The sequence below is a fragment of the Plecotus auritus genome (assembly GCF_963455305.1).
Source record: "Plecotus auritus genome assembly, chromosome: 13".
In the NCBI taxonomy this organism is placed as follows: domain Eukaryota; kingdom Metazoa; phylum Chordata; class Mammalia; order Chiroptera; family Vespertilionidae; genus Plecotus; species Plecotus auritus.
The window spans coordinates 13,693,252-13,714,806 of NC_137779.1; the positions used below are offsets into that span (position 1 = coordinate 13,693,252).

A 21,555-nucleotide genomic window follows, 5' to 3' on the forward strand; every position below is an offset into this window, starting at 1 on the left:
ATACGTTTTTTTAAAAAGGCATGTTAGTGAATTCTGAGGTTGGTTTCACCACCGAACAGGGAGATGGGGAGAGAAGGAGCAGTTGGGCAATGTTTGCCGATGGAAAGTCAGCCTGCCCTTCACACTGCTCTTCTCCTTTTTCTGAAGTTGCATTTCTCTGCTGTGCAGCACCGCCGGCCTCCTGCGGAATTCTGTTCAGATTCATGGGTGATAAGTGGCTTTAAATAAACACATACAGCACTCCAGCCAAGCTCTACAACCACTGGCTGACGGAGGTGCACAGGGTGGGACGCAGGGAGGGTTACAGCTGTGAGCATGGGAAGCACAGCGTTTATGCTTGTATTGTTAGTAACCAGTGATTGTATTGTTTTCCATATGAACAATAGTAAACGTACTTTTTTTTTTTTTAATTCTCACCCGAGGATATTTTCCCATTGATTTTTAGAGAGAATGGAAGAGAGAGGGAAAGACAGAGAGAAACATCGATGTGAGAGAAATAAACACATCGATTGGTTGCCTCCTGCACGAGCCCTGACCAGGGCCTGGGCTGGGGAGGAGCCTGCGACTGAGGTACTCGCCCTTGATCAGAATCGAACCCAGGACCCTTCAGTCCACAGGCAGACGCTCCACTGAGCCAAACTGGCCAGGGCAGGAAACTTACTTTTGTCCCACCCTTTATAAGGAAGATGATCAGATACTATTAGTCTTCTTTTAAAAAACTTTTTTTTACTAGTAATCCTCACCCAATGATATTTTTTCCACTGATCTTTAGAGAGAGATCAATTAAAAATACACACACACACACACACACACACACACACACACACTGAGTGGCCAGATTATTATGATCTCTGAATGCATAATAATCTGGCCACTCAGTGTATATCCTATATAATAAAAAGCTAATATGCAAATTGTCCCCTCAACCAGGAGTTCGACCAGCAGGCAGGCCGGCCAACTGCCCATGTCCCCTCCCCCTGGCCAGGCTGGCCGGACCCCACCCATGCACAAATTCATGCACCGGGATATATATATATATATATATGTATATATATATATATATATATATACACTGAGTGGCCAGATTATTATGCGTTCAGAGATCATAATAATCTGGCCACTCAGTATATATATTTTTTAAAGTGTTGAAGCCCCACCTTCTATCCCATTTCCCTCCCTCCTCCAGAAATGATCTGTATCCCGTAGATACTGTGCATCCTTCTCAGCCATAACTTTTATTCTATTACATATTGATGCCTCCAAAAACACCATGGTATCTGGATTAGCATGTCGGAGTCACTTACATAAATGCTGCCATATTGCATGTATCTTTCTGCACCTTGCTTTTTGCTCTAGATGTTAGGCTCAAGATTCAGTCCTATCGATGCAAGCTTACTTTTCTCCATGGCTACAGTATTGCATTGAGTGCCTGTATTACTATGTATCTAATCCCCTGCTGGTGGACACTTAGGTTGTTTTCTCCTTTTCACTATTGCAAACAACTTTGCAATGAACATCCCTAACCTGCCTCCTTGAGAGATGGTAGCTTCTTTAGAAAGACAAGGAGAACCTTCCACAAGGAAGAAAGGGGCCATCACCAGTTAGCGTTGGAGAAGGGAAACAAATATTTACATGATCTCAGCCTGGGCCTGGGAGGTACCTGAGGGTCTAATGGTTGGGCAGCCTGGGAAGTTCCAGAAATAGTGACCACCAGGGGGTCAGGGTACCCACCCTACTTTTTCCAGTTCAGGTTGCCCATCTCTCACTTGGCCTTTTTTCAGAAGTTTAAGGCATAGACGAGAGTCAGAATACTTGTGTTTGTACTCCTGGCACATCACTTACAGGTTGTATAACATTGGGCAGATTATTCCAGCTCTCCGGGCCTCAGTTCCTCGTCTGTGAAATGGAAATAGCACCTTTCAATACCCTTTGAAGTTACCGAAAGGGTGAAATGAGGTCGTCTATGTAAAGCACGCAGCACAGTGACAGCAGATCCAACGACGGTGATGCATGGGGCATCTTTCGGCTGTGAGTCTATCTTTGCATCATGTTGCTTAACCAGAAGCAAAAATGGGCCATCACTACCATTTTCCTACCGAAGCATCATATTCCGAAGTGCGGAAAAGAAACCCACTGTTTCTCAACCTGACGGCATCGTGGGTCCGTTCGTTCTCTCATCTTCTCTCAGTTTATTGGGAATGTCATACTCCCCTCCCAATACCCACTGATGGCCACAAATCCATCCCCCCCGGGTATGGCTACGGTGCTGAGTGTATCAGTATTTGTTAAGATCCCAGGAAAACTAGCCCTTTTTTAAAAAATATATTTTATTGGATTTTTACAGAGAGGAAGGGAGAAGGGTAAAGAGCTAGAAACACTGATGAGAGAGAAATATGGATCAGCTCCTTCCTACACGCCCCCTACTGGGGATAGAGCCTGCAACCAAGGTACATGCCCTTGACCGGAATCGAACCTGGGACCCTTCAGTCTGAGGGCCAACGCTCTATCCACTGAGCCAAACTGGTTAGCCCCCCCCTCTTTTTTTTTAACAAATAATTTATTGATTTTTAGAGAGAGAGGCAGGGAGAGGGAGAGAGAGATAGAAACATCAATGATGAGGTAGAATCATCAATCGGCTGCCTCCTGCACGCCCCCTACTGGGGATCGAGCCCACAACCCGTGCGTGAGCCCTTGACCGGAAATGGAACTGTGACCTCCTGGTGCACGGGACGAGCCCAGCCACGGGGCGCACCGGCCAGGGCCAGAAGCACTCGCCTCTCATCTGACAGGGCCGTGGGATTGTGGACTCTGGGTCAGGCCTGATGCTTGTAATACCACTCGTAAACGCCCTTCTCCGAGGACACAGAGGGTGGCCAAATGTTAAATGTGAGCCCAAAGAAAATCCAGCACGGCTTGCAAAATAGTCATGTTTCATTTGTCATTAAAGACAGGCACCCTCGCGGACAGAGCTTCATGAGCAGGGACTCCACGCAGCCAAGCCTGCCCCAGAGCATCTGCCGCTAAGTTATTAAGCAGGGTGCAGGCAACCGGACTTTCATTCTCCAGCAAGCCTTTCTGGGGGGCTCTGCAACTCACAAATGAAGTCCACGCCCGAGTGGACCTGGGGCACTGTAACCCCATGCTTCCTGAAGGTCGACGGGTCACCTCTTCGTTCTCCTGGGACCGTGGTTTTATAACACGGCAGGAATTTTGCAAGCGAGAGAGTTGAGATGGACTCTGATAAAAGCCCACACCTGCGGTTTAAGTCGATGAAACGAAAGGTGATCTGAAATGTTGTCGGAGGAATGCCGGGCAGAGAGCATGTTTTTACACAAACAAGCGTTTAAAAATGCCCTTTCCCCGGCTGCTGGTGTGTGACCGTGGTCTTGACCCTTTTTCATGAAGTGTGGTTTGAGTTCCATCAGATTCTCTCCTCTGGGAATCTGGCCTGAGAGACACAGGTATTGAGGGCGGAGTCCCGCTCCAGGCTAAGAGCCGGCGGAGGGCCGGGAGCTGGTCTCCCGCAGCTGCCCTAGCCTGGCTTTCCGCTCCCTCTGTCCCGTGAGGAGCGCCACCATCTTTCCAGGATGTCGAACTTGGTTTCAGTTATTTGCATCCTCATGGACCTTGAGTTAAACAATGATAAAAAGGCATCTTCCGCCAGGCCAGGGTTGCTCAGTGGTTGAACGTCAACCCATGAACCAGGAGGTCACCGTTCCATTCTGGTCAAGGGCACATGCCTGGATCACGGGCTCCATCCCCAATGGGGGTCATGCCAGAGGCAGCCCATCAATGATTCTCTCATCATTGACATGTTTATCTCTCCCTCTCTCACATTCTCTCTCTAAAAATATATAAGAACATGTATTTTTAAAAAAGCGAATGGAGCCCTAACGGGTTTGGCTCTGTGGATAGAGCGTTGGCCTGCAGACTCAAGGGACCCAGGTTCGATTCCGGTCAAGGGCATGTACCTTGGTTGCGGGCATATCCCCAGTGGGGGGTGTGCAGGAGGCAGCTGATGGATGTTGCTCTCTCATGGATGTTTCTAACTCTCTATCCCTCTCCCTTCCTCTCTAAAAAAATCAATAAAATATATTTTTTTAAAAAGCGCGAATGGAATGAATGAGCAAATGCACAAATGTGAGTTGCTGCGAACAGGTTGGAACGGCTCCCTGCTCCCTGCTGACTCACCCGCAGGCGGGCGAGGGATCCCTACTTTCCCCGGAGCTCCTCTGCCCAGCTCCCCTCCTCTCTGCCGTCTTCCCCTCCAGGTGATCTCTGCTTTTAACTTTCTACCCCTGGGAGCTGATTGCAGAACCAGATAAGCAAAGTGCTCTGAAAACACACAATTCAATTCAGGGGAGATGGAGGCTGTTCGGCTGGGAGCCTGCATATCTACATTTCTTATCTGCATCCAGGACGGGCGTGAGAGCGAGCCTGTCTTGCTAAAGAATCGAGGAGGGACAGAAGCTGGAAATGAAAGCGTAACAGAAACTTGGACGGATCACAGCCTCAAACCGGACATCTCCCTTCCGTGGCAGCAGTGGAACCGAAACCTCTCCACGGGAAAGCCCTTCTCCCCGCTTCTGCGCAAACCCCAGTCCGGCCGATGCCTTTTTTCATTTAATTTTAAGTTTTTATTGACTTTGTTGGCGGGGGGGGGGGGGGCAGGGGGGGGTGGAGGGGAGGAACATTGGTTTTAATAAAATTATATAGGTTTGGGGTGCCCGATCCCTTTTTTAAATACACAAATACTAAGAGCAATATTTATTCACCAAAATCTAAACGCAAGGGCAAACTGCTCTGGCACTCCCGTCTGTAACTATCCTTCCAAATGGAGTGTTTTTCACTTATGCCCGGGCCTGCCTGTCCTGGCCCCAATGCACATGGAATTTTGACTTCGCTGTCTCAGCGTCCTCGGCCTTCTCACATTACAGGAGACGATATTTTTCTACCAGGACACAGTTCACAGCCCATAAAGGTCCCCGCTTGAGCAAGCAGTCCGTCCCATTTCTGTGAACTGTCACCCAGACACATGCAAGCCCAGACTGTGTCCCATTTCCAAGTTTATTGACGTGGTGGCTTTCTCACAAGGACAGAGACACAAGCAAATGGGCCGGAGGCGTCTTCCCTGCCACCGGCCAGCATCTCCCTTTTAATGACAAAAGCAAACAGAGGCGGGAAGCAGCTCTTCCCCTGAAGCCTTTTTAATGCTCAGCCTTCCAATGAGTGCAAACAGGAGAGGGAAGGATTAATTGCAGGCGGTAACACAAATGCCGTTTCCTTTCCCTCAGTAACACTGTATCTCTCGGGGCTAACCCCCTTCTTACCACCGTGGGGAACTGGATGTTAACCAAAGTTCACGAGTCTCTCTGTCCAGTCCGGTTCTGCTAAAGCTTGGCTGAGAGATGAATCGATCCCCAGGAACCCCAGGTGACTGAGGCCTTGGGAAATGATGCCCAGGCTCCCTCCAGGAGCGGCAACTCCTCTCCAATCACTTCGTTCTCCTTTTCTGAGCCGGAGCCGGGAACGGGCCAGGCACGGCCCCGGGAGCTGAGAACCATCCAAGTCTCGGGCAGGCGCAGGGCTGACGCCCGTGAATCACAGGTGCCGACGGGCGGGCGTCTCTGTGGCTCCCGCTCGCTTGGCAGGAAACCCGGACAGTTTCGCCATCTTCAGTTCCGCAGGTGTCCAGGATGGAGCGGGAGTTTCACTCTCCGTTCCTCTGAGATCGCTGCCGTCCCTGCAACCAAGCGGCCCACTCCACCCACACCGCTCCTCTAAGTCAGGTTCTCCGGGCCGGGCCGGGCCGGGCCGGGAAACCGCAGGCCGGGTCTCACGGTGTTCCTCTGGGCACCGGCCGCACGGTTCCTCCAGAGAGCTTGGTTCCTGGTGACAGTCTCCCTCCTTGGCTATTTAGCGAGAGGCTGCAGTCTGATAAGAGGGGCTCCAGGGCTCCCCAGATTCGGCCATCAGAGCGCCTGGGACACTCCTGGACGCACTCAGGTCCCCCGTGAGCTCGATGCTTGTGCTCCGGTTATTATCCGGCTCCTCCGGCTTCTTCTTGCGGAGGCAGCGGTGGATCAAGGCGGAGAAGAAGTTGGGGAAAGACGGACTGGAGAAATAGTACACGAGAGGGTCCAGCATGCTGTTCATGTAGGTGAAGCTGAGGGTGATGAAGAACGCCAGGTCCACGGAGCGGTAGATGTCACAGTTCTCGGTCCCCATCGTGTGCAGGAGCCAGAAGATGCGGATGCGCACGGCCACGCTGGGCAGGAAGCAGATGACGAAGACGATGGCCACCACCATGATGAAGGTGATGGCCCTCTTGATCTTGGTGTGCCGGTCCATCTGCCGCTGCCGCAGGCTCCAGATGATGCGGATCGAGCAGAACAGGATGATGCCCAGGGGCAGGAAGAACTCCAGGAGGAACATGGCATCGTGCCACCGGAAGGTATAGCAGATGCTGAAGCTGCTGCACAGGTAGGCGTCGTGGTTCCTGATCATCATCTTCTTGTACAGGAGGTGTACCGTCAGGCCGATGGTGAGGGCCCACAGGAAGCAGGACACGATGGCCGCCGTCCGATTGGAGATCTTGTTGAGGGCGTGGTGGGGGTGGACCACCCGGAAGTACCTGTCCACGGCCACCACGGTGAGGAAGATGATGCTCCCCTGGCGGTTCATGGCCAGCATGAAGAGCATCAGCCGGCAGGGGACGTCCCCGAACTTCCAGTCCCACTTCCTCATGTAGTTGTCCATCAGGAAGGGCAGGCAGATGATCAGGAGGAAGTCGGCCACGGCCAAGTTGAACAGGAAGATCCGGCTGGATTTCCAGGACTTGAGGTGGAAGCAGAAGATCCATAGGGCCAGGCCATTGCCCAGGAGCCCAAACACAAACTCCAGCCCCAACACGGGCGGCAGGACATTGGCGATGAAGTCATCCCGGAACACACAGCAGTTCTTGTTGTCGATCTGCAGAAAGTGAGTCTGCGGGCGGTGCGGCTGCATGCGGGGCGGCGGCTGGCGGCGCGGGGAGCGCCTCACCTCGGCTGTGCTCAGGACGGAGGTGTGTGTCTGTGTGGAGGAAGTGAGCTTCGCCGCCCGCCTTTATGTCACGTCGGGGTGTTGAAATAGATGACTGAATGGTTACCAGGAAACTACGAAATCGCAAAAAAAAAAAAAAAAAAAAAAAAGCCGGCAAGGCTCTTAGGCAACCTGCTGTTTGCATAAATAAATAAGCAATAAAAATCCCCTGGGCCGACAGGAACCCACAAAATGTTCTAAATGTAAAGGATAGGTTTGGGCAAGCCACCTGTCATGGGGAGTGACGGCCGGGGCATCCCTTTGCAAGCCTGGCAGCTGCCTGCTGCGTGTGGGAGCGTGATTCACGGCCTGGCTCACGGCGCCCGCGAAACGACCGTGGCCATCATGACTTACGGCGCTCAGCAGCCCGGTTTTCCAGAAACAGCCAGCCCGGGGGTGAAACACTCGCATGCACGTGAGTTAGGGAGCAGCAGGTGTGTGATGTCCTTTGGAGACGCCGAGAAGACGGCACTGTCTGTGTCATGAGGACACGGGACGTGGGCGTTATGTCCCCATGCCATCTTCTCGGTCCAGACGTGGGCTGGCTTCTCCAGAACTCTGCGGCGAATTTCTACTTTTGCAAAAGAAAAAAGAAAAAGAAGAAAAAAAAGCAGCTTGAGAGCAGCACAGAGTTTCCTAAGACGGTGGGAGCCGCGCCAGGCGTGTGTTACAACCAGGCGAGGTTTTGGTTCGTGTCAGATTTTGATACGCTTTCCTGCTCAAGTGATTTATGTCTGAGTACGTGATTTTTTAAAGACATGCGCGAGCTCTGTTTGTGAGGGCAGTTTGAGCTTCTCAGCCAAATCGAGCAGAAAGTGCAGAGAGTTCCTGTGTGCCCCCGTCCCCGCACAGCGTCCCCCACTTAGCGCGTGATATTTGAAAAGCCACCCCTCCCTTTTTTTTGATAATTGAACTCAGAGTGACAGGACCTAAGAGGACTTTGAACTCTTGGTTCGAAGCTGGTCACCGTTTCATGCACCATTTCTTTGCTTTTCAGTATAATTGGGTGTAAGACTATGGAGCACTTCTACCCCGTGACATTTGGGTCTGTCAGCGTCTTGCTTGGCTACAAGTTTCTAAACTGCTTCTGCTTGGAATTAGAAATAGGAAAGTTGCCCAGCCGGCGGTGGCTCAGGGGTTAAGCATCGACCTATGAACCAGGAGGTCACGGTTCGATTTCCAGTCAGAACACGTGCCCGGGTTGCAGGCAAGATCCCCAGTGGGGGGCGTGCAGGAGGCGGCCAAGCAATGATTCTCTCTCATCATTGATGTTTCTCTCTCTCTCTCTTTCTCTCTCTCTCTCTCTCTCTCTCTCTCTCTCTCTCTCTGAAATAAAAAGTATATACATGTTTAAAAAAGAAATAGGAAAGTTGTTTCTTCAGCTGCACGCCCAGGTTCAGCAGTAGGGGTTGGTAGACTCTCAGTGGTAGATTAGTCAGGATGATCCAATACTAGACGCTCGGGAACCAGACACACTTGATGATGAAGACGATGATAAAGGTGATGTTTGCACCGACGTTACTGGGAGCTCCCAATGTGTCAGACCCCACGCTCGGTGCCTTAGATACACTCCCTTGTCTTACCTCGCCTGCGGGCCGTAAGGTAGGGACCATTACCGATTCGGTTTTCAAAATGAGGGAAGCGAGGCTCAGAGAGGTTGGTCATATATTCAAGGCTACCCAGCCAATAAGAGCAGAGCGTGGGCCCTGGCTGGTTTGGCTCAGTGGATACAGTGTCGGACTGAGGGGTCCTGGGTTTGATTCCAGTCAAGGGCACATGCCCAGATTGTGGGCTCCATCCCTGGGGGTGGGGGGGCGTGCATGAGGCAGCGGATCAATGATTCTCTCTCATCACTGATGTTTCTCTCTCTCCCTCTCCCTTCCTCTCTGAAATCAATAAAACTATATTTTTTTTAAAAAAGAGCAGAGCGTGGGTGTGGCTCGGCCCTGGCGTCGAAGCCAGTGTCGCCGACCATAGCTCATGCTGCCTCGTCCGCAAGGCTGCGCTGGATTGAGGTCACGTTCGCTGTGTGGGCGTCTTCGTCTCCCCTGAAATGCTTGGTATTTGTTTCCCGGCCTCGCTGCCTGTGGTCACCCCGTTTCTTCTTGGACAGATGTGGACTGGTCAGCGATACTCGTACAGTAATCCTAAGGGTCTTGATTAACCACAAATCAGAAAACCTGACCAGGAAGTTATTTCTGGGAGCGAACGTTTGCAAGGGACACACCCTTTCTAAATTTTACAATTTTATAATATTTGTGTAGGTTTTTTGCTTTTTATTGATTGATTTGAGAGACGGAAAGAGAGGAAGGGAGAGAGAGAGGAAAAAAAACATCAATTCGTTGTCATGGACAAAATTAGACGAGAATAACAAACATTGTTAAGCTTGAAAACAAGAGAAAGCTGGAGAGGCTGGTTGCTCTGGCTTCGTCCCGAACTAGCTCTGAACCGCTCCGCTTCCTCACGTGTAAATGACGGGATCAGCCTCAAGCTTCCTCCCAAGTTGTCCCGTCTTACGATTCCAAACCAGGGATTTGTCAACTGGGGGAGCCGGAGACTGTCAAACGCGCAGTACCTGCCTCTGCAGTCAGGGGCGCTGACCGCTTCCCTTAGGTTCTCAGATTAAAAATGGCAACAGCCAACACAACAATAGCTGTCCGGTGTGAACGAAACAAAATTATACCTTTTTTATTTTTTTTAATATATTTTATTGATTTTTTACAGAGAGGAAGGGAGAGGAATAGAGAGTCAGAAACATCGATGGGAGAGAAACATCGATCAGCTGCCTCCTGCACACCTCCCACTGGGGATGTGCCCGCAACCAAGGTACATGCCCTCGACCGGAATCGAACCTGGGACCTTTCAGTCCGCAGGCCGACGCTCTATCCACTGAGCCAAACCAGTTAGGGCAAAATTATACCTTTTTAAAAAAAATTTGTCAGATCAGCAAAAAATACCCTTTCTGGTGTGCCGCAGAGTTTCGGTCATTAGTTGATGTGTGCGTGAGAGGAAACAGTTTGGAAATCGCTGTTTTCGGCCAAAGCTCACGGCTCCGCGGTCAGAATGCCAGTCCGCCCCCCGGATTCGGATCGGTGCTGCTGCGGCACTGCTGGTCTCCCCTCGCCGCGGGCATGTTTTGTCTTGTGTGTGTCCTCCACTTGTGTGTTTATCCTTTTCCTCACCAGCGCATGAGCTGTACAGAAACTGGTTCTAATGAATCATGTCGACAGCCACGGCAGTGACTCCGCCGGGATTTGAGGCAAGTTCACTTATCACCCATGACTTGCACGGTGAACTTGAGTCTCCATGCCTAGTGATCGTATTACAGCTTGAATATGTGCCAACAAATTGGGTGGAACTGATTTTTTTTTTAAATTAAAAATAACAGGGCCCTGGCCAGTGTGCTCAATGATTAGAGGGTTTGATTCCTGGTCAAGGGCACATCCTGGGTTTCTCTCTCTCTCTTTCAAATGAATGAATGAATGAATGAATGATGCTGGGACCGTCGGATAGCCACATGCAAAAGAATGAAGTGGGGCCCCTTCCCTGTACTGTACCCCGAAATTAACACAAAATGCACCAAGGCCCTTTGGAGTGCACAACAGCACTCTATTAACCAAGCCGCACCGGCCAGGGTGAGACTTTTCCTTCTTACTTTATATATTTGTGTCTTTTAATTTTGAACAAAAAACATGTATATGCCTTCTCTAATCAAATACATTGAATTATTATTTTTTTTAAAGAATGAAATCTGGCCCGACCAGTGTGGCTCAGTAGTCGAGCATCGACCTATGAACCAGGAGATCGGAATTTGATTCCTATCAGGGCACATGCCCAGGTGTGAGCTCAATTCCCAGTAGGGGGCGCGCAGGAGGCAGCCGATAAATGATTCTCTCTCATCATTGATGTTTCTCCCGCTCCCTCCCTCTCTGAAATCAGTAAAAATGATACATTTTTTTAAAAGAAAGAAATATAAAAGGCTATTCACGAATCTCCTTCCCTTCTCTCCTCCATGGCTCTCACGCTGCTGCGGCCCCACCTGAGCTTTCCGCTCCTGGCCCACGGATTTCCTGCAGTTCCCGCTCTGCTTCCCACCTCCCTGCGCTCTCACTGCCTTACCTTTCTCCATGGAGTCATCGGCGGGCCTCCCGCCTACCCATCCGTCAGGCCTCAGTTCATGAGTCCCTTCCTCTGAGGAGCATCCCCTCACCTAAGCCAGGATGAAGGGCTGGGTTCTCCTGTAAAGCCCGTGTCACCCACATTCATCACAGTTACCCTGAAAGGAAATCTTATTTTTCCCCCTTGGTTTCTACAGTAGAACCCATGGGGTCCAGAGCTACACTGAGTGGCCAGATTATTATGATCTCTGAACGCATAATAATCTGGCCACTCAGTGTATATCCTATATAATAAAAGGCTAATATGCAAATTGTCCCCTCGATCAGGAGTTCGACCAGCAGGCAGGCCGGCCAACCCCCTGGCCAGATTATCTGGCCGGACCCCACCCATGCATGAGTTCATGCACCGGGCCTCTAATATATACATATATACTGAGTGGCCAGATTATTATGCATTCAGAGATCATAATAATCTGGCCACACAGTGTATATTTTCCATTGTGTTTCTACTGTGCCTGGTACTGAGCTGGTGCCTAAAGTGTTCCCTGAAAGAGGGAATGAATGAGTGAATGAATGAATGAATGAATCTTCACAAGAAATAAAACACTGACCCCTTCCCACTCCTACTGTCTCATCACTGGATGCTCAATATGTATTAGGCCCATATGTGAGGCCATCTGTTTATTCCACCTCAACATCTATCTATCATCTATCTATCTATCTATCTATCTATCTATCTATCTATCTATCTATCTATCTTCTATCTTCTGTCTGCTATCTTTCTATCCACCAATCCACCCATCTAAAATTTAGGGCCCCAGTTTCATGGATGAGCTCAGAAGGGTCCTTTGTTTCGTTTAATGCTCTGCTGTCACCACCTTAAAATTCTTAATATTTTTTTGAACAAGGGGCCTTGCATTTTCATTTTGCATGGGGGCCCACCCGGCCCATCATGGAGCTGGTCCCGCAGCCATTGCTGCACTCACTGCCATGATGGGATCCTGACTCACTGGAAACCTCCGTGGCATAGAAGGCCTGGAAGGCAAGCAGGCTGAGACCCTGCGTAGCCACGTGCCCACCTGTTCTAGAACCTTTAACAGTCGGCTTGGACCCCTCGTTCTAATCCGCTCTCAGCAGCCCCTGCGCTCTCATGACTTCAGACCTCATTAACCCTTTAAAAATATATTTTTTATTTTAAAATTACAGTTGACATACAATATTATATTAGTACAACCTTGTGATTAGACATTTATATAACTTACGAAGTAATCACCCGATAAATGTAGTACCCGTTCTTCTATTACTGACTATATTCCTATGCTGTACCTCACATCCCCATGACTATTCTGTAACCACCAATTTGTACATTTTTTTAAAAAAAATCTGCACCTGAAGCCATTTTCCATTGATTTTTAGAGAGAGTGGAAGGGAGGGAGGAGGGAGAGAGAGAGAGAGAGAGAAAGAGAGAAAGAGAGAGAGAGAGAAAGAGAGAGAGAGAGAGAGACATGGATATGAGAGAGACACATTGATTGGTTGCCTCCTGCATATGCGCCCTGACCTGGGCCAGGGATCGAGACTGCAACCAAGGTACATGCCCTTAACTGGGAATCAAACCGGAGACCCTTCAGTCCTCGGGCTGATGCCCTAACCACTGAGCAACCAGCCAGGGCTCCAATTTATACTTCTTAATCCCTTCACCTTTTTCACCCATTCCCCTGCTTGGCAACCGTTAAAATGTTCTCTGTGTCTATGAGTCTGTTTCTGTTCTGCGTGTTTATTTGGGTTTTTAGATTCCACACGTACGTGAAATCATCGGGCATTTGTCTTTTTCTGACTTAGTTCACGGAGCACAGTAGCCTCCAGGTCCGTCCATGTGGTTGCAGATGGCGGGATTTCATTCTTTTTTATGGCTGAGTCATATTCCGTTGTATATGTGCCCCACTTCTCTACCCACCCATTCATCTATTGATGGACACTTAGGTTGCTTCCCTGTCTTGGCTATTGTCAATAATGCTGGGATGCATGTGTCTTTTCAATTTGGTGTTTTAGGTTTCTTTGGATAAAAACCCAGAAAGTGGAATTGCTGTGTCCTTTGTCTCTTGTGAGAGCCTTTGTTTTAAAGTCTATTTTTTAATCCTTATGCTTTTACCAAAGGGTAAGGAAGGCCATTCTGAGAATAGACCAGAACTGGAATTTTTTTACACTATCAGCACCACTGAAAGGTACCTTTTATTTTTTTCACACAACTTCCATAGAATATATGATCTAATATTCATTCTAGCATTCATGTGACTTCCTGAAAGACCCTAAGTAAGAGGAACAAAGTTTCTTCTAAGTCGATTACATTTCCCTATTCCAGGTAGTTTAAACCATCTGTCAACAAAGTTTCCTCCTCTTCCTTTCAATTTCTGAAGACCTTTTTTTTATTTTTTAAGACAGAGACAGAGAGAAGAAAGGAGAAGAGATTGATAGACTTGTTTTTCCACTTACCCCTGCATTCATTGGTTGATTCATGTATGTGCCCTGACCTGGGATCGAACCCGAAACCTTGGGGAACAGGGACAACACTCTAACCAGCTGAGCTCCCCGGCCGGGGCCTGAAGAACGTTTCTTTTTTTAAAAAAAATATATTTTATTGATTTTTTTTTACAGAGAGGAAGGGAGAGAGACAGAGAGTCAGAAACATCAATGAGAGAGAAACATCCATCAGCTGCCTCCTGCACACCCTCCACCGGGGATGTGCCCGAAACCAAGGTACATGCCCTTGACCAGAATCGAACCAGGACCCTTGAGTCCACAGGCTGATGCTCTATCCACTGAGCCAAACCAGTCAGGGCCTGAAGAACGTTTCTTGATAAGATTTGGTTTTGGTCACATTCTCTGGACTTAAAAAGGGAAGCAAAATTGGAATTGAGTCTGCCTTTGGTTTTTTGTTTGATTTTTCTTTTATTTGCTCTTGCTGTTTTGCAGTGAGAGCCTCTGCCCACTGTGAGCTTTGGAATTGTTTAGACTTTTTCTCCTATGGAGGGTAAAATCTTATGAGTCATTGAACATAGTGTCAGACACACAGGACATGAGCTTGCTTTAGGAACCTATTTTTATTGACATGAAGCAATCATGGAGCAGCCCGGAAGAGGATGAGAACCTAGAATAGAATTAAAAGCAGAAGTGTGGGTTTTCACAAATTCCTATCAGGAGGGGTATATGGTTCTTTGATGCTGATAAGACTCCTGGCCTTCACTCCTCCCCAGGTGGCTGGGGAGCGGGAGAATTCTGGTGGTGGCCATGCAGCAGCTACTTAGGGGGGCTCTGAACCCCAAAGGAAATGATTTATGTGCCTTCATTTCTTTATGTGTAAAGTATCTATATATATAAAAGCCTAAGCTACCGGCCAACCGTTCAACCTTTCAACCGGTACCTATGACCACCAGGGAGCAGACACTCAAAGCACAGGCATGGAAACATGGAACAGACTGATGAATCTCAGAGGGAAGGGGGGAGAGGGGAGGGCAGGAAGAGATTAACCAAAGATCTTATATGCATACTAGAGGCCTGGTGCACAACACCACCCCTCCCCCCCCCCCCCGGGCACCTGTGGGGTTCTTCGGCCTGGCCTGTGGGGATCAGGCTGAAACCAGCTCTCCAATATCCTCCTAGGGGTCCCGGATTGCGAGAGGGCGCAGGCCAGGCCAAGGGCCTCTAGTGTTAACATAAAAAGCCATAATATTGAATCCTGACTGCCACACACTGTGCTTAATGTTTTCCATGCACTTATTCATTCAGATATTTACTGAACAACTACTATGTGCGGCCACTGATCTAAGCACTGGGACTCCAACAGTGAGCAAAGGCCCCATGCCTCAGGGTCTTACATTTGTTGAATCTGCCCAACGACCTTTTGAAGCCAATATCATACCATCGTTACCCCCGCCTGAGAGGTGAGAAAATGAAAGCTGAAAGAGGTCAAGTAAAATCTGCCTCACATCACACCTCTAGTAAGTGGCTGAGTTGGGATTCATGCTTTGATTCATTCCGACTTCCTGCAGCTCACTAGCCAGGTCACGGCTCTGAAAACGCCTGCAGGGGTGTTTGGAGGCCTGAGAGCAAAAAGCTGGTAAGGAAGGTCCCTCAGTGCAGCGAGAGCCCTGGGAGTTTGAGGAAGTGGAGATGAAGATGCCCGAGAACGACTCTCACGGCCGTGTGGCTTGAGAATGGAGCTGAGGTTGGTTTGGGGTCGGTCCCTCATCCAGGGCGGAGCAGCCCGTCATGCCGAAGAATCATCTGGATTTGGGGGCCTATGCGTGTATAAGGGGCACTTAACCCCGCCCCCCCCCCCCCTTGGTGTTTGTGCAGAGCCCTGCGTGAGAGGAAAGCACTGCTTTCAGGAACCGGTCTACAAACTGGACTGAAAGGCTGAGAGTCATTGACCTCTCTGCCTCCCCCCTTCCCCCCCAAAACCTTGCTGTCCTATTGGAGTTGACCTACGACCTTCCAGGTAAAAGGGACATAGCTCGGGGCCTGGCACAGAACGTGAATTCAGTAAATACCGGAGAACAAACGAATAATTTCAACTCGTACTCACACCACACGCAGGCAGAGGCAGCTACACAGCACTTGGCACCCCCAAAGCCAATGGACTTTTCTTCAAGCACTCAGCTACCCCCCCCCCCCACCGCTCTGGAAAAACCAGGGCAGGTACACATACCCCACAGCATATCTTTTGAAATGCAAAGGCTGCAGAAAACATGGGGGGCTCCCTGAAGGTCAGAGCGGATGGTTTTGTTGTCGTTCTTCTTGGGCTACTGAGAAGTCCAGAAATGAACAGAGGGTCCCTCCCTCCCCCCTCCCTCCCTCCCCCCTCCCTCCCCCTTCTCCTCCCCCTTCCCCCTTCTCCCTCCCCCCTCCCCCCTCCCGTGAAGATGAACATCGTCGGAACCAAGACATTCCAATCTGCAGAGCCTCACTCAGCCCGACAGAAAGGTACTGACTTAGTCCAGTTTCTCTTTTCCAAGACAAGTGAGGATTTTAGGGCAAAGGATAGGAAATACTGATAAGTCATCAAGTTCACTAACTCCCCGGGGGAGAGAGAGAACAGGACAGGTTCAAACACTTGTGACTATTTCCTCGGCCGATTAAAATTACACAGGAGCCAAGCTCTTCCTAACCCCCCTTCCCCCCCACACACACACATCCCCTCCACCTAGCACACACAGGCCCCCTGATAGACACACAATGTCCTGTCACTATCATCACATCACACGAACACAACCCACTCACTTCTCAGCCAGGACCCTCCAAAAACACACAGCAGCCTGCCCTTCGTTTCCAGCAGAGCGAGGGGGATACGGCCCTTCCAAAGCCCCCTACCCCTTAGCAGGAATTCGTCCTGTTTTTGTTCGTCCGTCCGTCCGTCTGTCTGTCTGAGTGCCAGTTCAGGGCACGCAGGGTTGGCTCTGCACGTTGTTGGCCACACCGGTGCAGCTCTTGCGACAGAGATTTGAAATCGGCATCTCCTCCCGCCTCTGCGTCCCGGGGCGCCCCGCACGCTTGGGCCTCAGGCTGCGCACCTTGAGCTTGGTGTAGAACTTGGGGAACGAGGGACTGGAGAAGTAATACACCAGGGGGTCCAGCATGCTGTTCATGTAGGTGAGGCTGAGGGTCACGTGGAGGGCCAGGTGGACGGAGGGGTCGCAGACGCTGGAGGGCACGGTGCAGAGGAAGTAGAGCCTGGCCGACACGCTGGGCAGGTAGCAGGTGATGAACACGGCGGCCACCACCGCGATGAACCGGGTGGCCTTCCTCATCCGCGCCTGCCTGGCCAGCTGCTGCCGCTGCCGCAGGCTGCAGACGACCCTGAAGGAGCAGAACAGGATGACGCCCAGGGGCAGGAAGAACTCCAGCTGGAACATGATGTCGTGCCAGCCGTTGGCCGACTCCATGATGAAGCTCTCGCAGGACACGGTCTTGCCCTGCGCGCACAGGTGGTCCTCCATCAGGAGGTACAGCGTCCCCAGGATGACCACGGTCCAGAGCGCGCAGGCCAGGCCGGCCGCCGTGCGGTTGGAGATGGCGTTGGCCACGTGGTGCGGGTGCACCACCTTGAAGTAGCGGTCCACGGCCACCACGGTGAGGAAGACGATGCTCCCGGCGCGGTTCATGGCCAGCATGAAGAGCACCAGCCGGCAGGGCGCGTCCCCGAAGGCCCAGCGCCGGTCTCGGCGGTAGTAGTCGGTCCGAAAGGGCAGGCAGATCATGAGGAGGAAGTCGGCCACGGCCAGGTTGAACAGGTAGATGGTGCTGGGCTTCCAGGTCTTCATGTAGAAGCAGAAGCCGCACAGGGCCATGCCGTTGCCCAGGGCGCCCAGCACGAAGAACAGGATCAGCAGCGGCGGCATCACCTGCGCCATGGGGTCCCCCTGGAGGAGGCAGCACGACCCGTTATCCATGGCGGACGGTCGGCGGGCCAGTGCTCCGGAGGCCCCCGGGGTTCCCGCAGAGACGCGGAGGCTGATCTGAAAGCCGCCACTCCCCGCTGCTGTTTTTCTAACTTCCTGGCCCGGGGATGCGGGTGCCCACCGTCCGCACAGGTGGTGGCTGCAGCCACCGCACACGCCCACGGAGAACAGCAACTTCAGCCGGGAAACGAGAGCCTCAGGGATGTGCTGGCTCCAGAGCCCGGGTCACGAGCTGCCCGTGTCCCCGCGAACCCGAGCGTGTGGCCCCGCAAGGCTTGGAAACGTGGCCATTCGTGGGAAGCGGCTGGCAGGCCCAGCGCGGTTCATGCTGGAGAGGAATCGGGAGACGGGAGACGGGTTTTCCTCCCAGCCTCGCTCCGCTCTTGCTCGGCAGGCGCTGGGCTGGAGAGCGCAAAGCTCGCTCGCTGCCCAGGAGGCACCAAACATGCTTGTTTGTCCTCCCTCCCTCCCTCCGGAGGAGGAATACAAACATTTCCCGGAGGGAGCCCTCCCGTCCCGGGCCTCCGCTTTGCTTCCCTCCCTAACCTTTGCCTGACTGCCCCGTCCGCTCCCTCATCCCAGGGGGCCCTCCGGGGCGCTGCCCTGAGACCAGAGAGGCTCAGAGCCATTTCCTGTGCCCACACCCAAAAACGCAGCCCTCAAAAACCAGAAGGGTCTGCGGAGGGAAGAAGCTGTCAAAGCCACACTTGTGGGCTGTTAAACAGTTTTTATTTGAAGTGTGGGCCTTTCCTCCCCTCCACTCGCCACCTCCTACCCTTTGCCTCCCTCCCTGGACACAAGTGACCGGTTGCACAAGCAGCAAGACCGTGACATGAGCCGAAGCCACTTCTCATAGGTCTGTCTCCATGGCGCAGCCTGTGTGGGAGCCCGGGCCCCCCTCTGCTGTTTGCAAAAGAGGATTTGGCTCCGAGCTTCCCGCTGACTGCTCCACAGAACCAAACTCCGGGAGATGTATATATTTAATTTTAATTACGTGCTGAGCCCATTGGCGGGGGCGAATGAGGCCTGGGGCAGTTGGTCAAGAGAGGTCTATCTCTAAAATAATCGTGGGTAAAATTAGACGGCGCTGAAGTCGGAGTCTTTGCTAAAATTTCCGTCCCTTTGGTTTTTGAGATAATCTCTCTGCCCTGTGCCTTGGGCTGCCAGCGTAGGGAAGGGGTGAGGAGAGGGAGCCAGCGAAGGAATGCCTGCGGGGTGCCAGAGGCAGATAGAATTCTTCCCCCTGAATCCCAGATGCCCCAGCAGCACGGCAGCCTTCTCCACGCCCGCCTCGCCTCGCTTGGACCCCTGCCACCGCCCAGCTGTTGAAAGGGTTGCATTTCCCAACTGGTTTCTTCTCCTCTAGTCCGGTCCCTGTAATTCCTCTCCCACGCGGCAATGGGATTTTTCTAAAGTACAGATGTTATCATATCCCCCCCCCCACCCCCGCCACCTAAAAGCCAGCATGAGCTCCCTTCCATCTGCTAAGGTGACAGCTACATGGCCTTGTGAGCCATAGCTGGTTCCAAAACCAGTTTGATGTGGCCCACATGTTTTAAAAACCTGGGCTGTCCTATTAGAACCTGTATTTCCAGCCGCTCTTGGGAAACGGTGAGATCTGGCTACAGTGGGCCAACAATCCCACAGGGTAACAACGAGCTGCAGCGGAGACAGCTGCCCCCTTTAAACAGAGCCTTTTGCCCTGACCAGTTTGGCTCAGTGGATAGAGCGTCGGCCTGTGGACTGAAAGGTCTCAGGTTCGATTCCGGTCAAGGGCATGTACCTTGGTTGCGGGCACATCCCCAGTGGGAGGTGTGCAGGAGGCAGCTGATCAGTGTTTCTCTCTCATCGATGTTTCTAACTCTCTATTCCTCTCTGTAAAAAATCAATAAAATATATTTTAAAAAAAAATAAAAATAAACAGGCCCTTTTGCCACAATCCCCACCACTCCCTATGACCTGGTCAACTTCACAGACCTGGTCTCTGTGGGGTTTTGCCCTTGGTTAAAGGTCACACCAGGCCCTTCACCGATGGTACCTTTCCAACATCATTCTCCGGCCCCTTTCCTGCTCGCTTTGGAAGTCTTGTCACTTCCAATAAATCATTGTGTCCATCAAACATCTACATTTAGCTCCCCCGCTAATCCAAGTGGTCTTGGAGATAAAGTCCGTGATCTTGGCAGGAAGGGCATAGACTAAGGACCTGGGTGCCTACGCCCTGCTTTTCACGGGAGCTCCCAGCAGCCACTTTCACTCTGGGGCTTGGTGATTCTGTGAGAAGGTGTTGACTAATGGGGCGACTATTACAGGCTGTAACACCCCAAGAGAAGGCCAGGTGGGTAACTCGGAATGCCTTCATAGGGCCAGCAAATGGAAACTCCTCTTGATTCTCTGTTAGCAAAAGCTGTCAAGATTCTCAGAAACACCAGAGCTTCCCCTTTCCTGTGTAACGCCCGCCTTTCTTTCCCTCCTCCTTTCCTGCTGGCTCAGTCACCTTCCCTTTCTCTTTGATGGTAGAATTAGCTGGAAGGCAGAGGATTAAGGAAGAAAAGGTTGGTTTCTGTTTCTCTGAAAGTCTAGCAAAATCTTTTTTTGCTGGGAACCTGAAACTGCTCTTTAAAAAATAGTTTTAAAAAGTCTATACCATGCCTTAGGGACTAGGCTTAGTTGGTTTGGCTCAGTGGATAGAGCGTCGGCCTGCAGACTGAAGGGTCCCAGGTTCGATTCCGGCCAAGGGCACATGCCCGGGTATCAAGACCACAATCTGTGCATGACCCCTGACCAGGAATCGAACCGGTGGCCTCTTGGTTCCTGGGTAGATGCTCCACCACTGAGCTACACCGGCTGGGCAACTCTGAGGTGTTTTTGCTAGATGCTTCAGGATCCCCCAAAGGAGGAGGCTTTTATCTGCTGTCTGGAACTGAGTGTTTAGTAGGGGAAATAAGACAAACACATAAATAACAAAGAAAAGCAAATAAAGCCTGGCTGGCGTGGCTCAGTGGTTGAGCGTTGACCTATGAACCAAGAGGTCACAGTTCCATTCCCTGTCAGGGCACATGCCCAGGTTGTGGGCTGGATCCCTAGTGGGAGGTGTGCAGGAGGCAGCCAATCAATGATTCTCTCTCATCATTGATATTTCTATCTCTCTGTCCCTCTCCCTTCCTCTCTGAAATTAATATATATATATATATATATATATATATATATATATATATATATATATATATATATTTTAAGAATACAAATGGTCCATTGCTCTACCACTGAGCAACACCAGCCAGGGCTCTTTCATTTTTATTTTATTTATTTACTTTTAAATATATTTTTATTGATTTCAGAGAGGAAAGGAAAGGGACAGAGAGACAGAAACATCAATGATGGGAGAGAACCATTGATTGGCTGCCTCCCGCACACCTCCCACTGGGGGTCAAGCCCACATCCTGGGCATGTGCCCTGACCGGGAATCGAACTGTGACCTTCTGGTTCATAGGTCGACACTCAACCACTGAACAATACCAGCCAGGGCTCTTTCATTTTTATTTTTCATTTTTATTTTGAGAGGACATTTAATAAAGCTGGGGACAGTGACACAAGACGGGCCTAGGATAGAAGAAGCAACAGGAGAGGGACTAGGTGGGGAAAGGAAGCCAGGCTGGCTGCTTTGGTTCTCTAAGAAGTCAGAGGAAAGGGGCCTTGAGGGCCGGTTCAGGGGGCTAGCCCGGGATGAGCTGCCACTGCCCACTGCTCCCTGGGTGCACGTCTCCTGGGGATCCTTAGAGTTTAGGAGATGCACGCCTGTGGGGGGAGCAGAGGAGGAAGGTAGAGACGTGGCGTGCCCCTGGGAGGGAGAGCCTGCCCCAATAGAACCGCCTGCAATGGTGGGAATGTTCTGGAATATA

At 51.0% G+C, this 21,555-nt stretch overlaps 2 protein-coding genes across 2 annotated transcripts; both read right to left on the reverse strand.

Moving 5' to 3' along the window:
• Positions 1 to 4,759: 4,759 nt before the first annotated feature.
• Positions 4,760 to 7,078, reverse strand: HCAR2 (hydroxycarboxylic acid receptor 2). Its single transcript, XM_080649986.1, has one exon. It carries the CDS (start codon positions 7,006 to 7,008, stop codon positions 5,917 to 5,919), a length of 1,092 nt encoding a protein of 363 aa, XP_080506112.1. The 5' UTR covers positions 7,009 to 7,078; the 3' UTR covers positions 4,760 to 5,916.
• A 9,438-nt stretch (positions 7,079 to 16,516) lies between these two features.
• On the reverse strand, positions 16,517 to 17,905 carry HCAR1 (hydroxycarboxylic acid receptor 1). Its single transcript, XM_080650089.1, has one exon. The coding sequence runs from the start codon at positions 17,645 to 17,647 to the stop codon at positions 16,634 to 16,636; it is 1,014 nt and encodes a 337-aa protein (XP_080506215.1). The 5' UTR covers positions 17,648 to 17,905; the 3' UTR covers positions 16,517 to 16,633.
• Between the last annotated feature and the right edge of the window lie 3,650 nt (positions 17,906 to 21,555).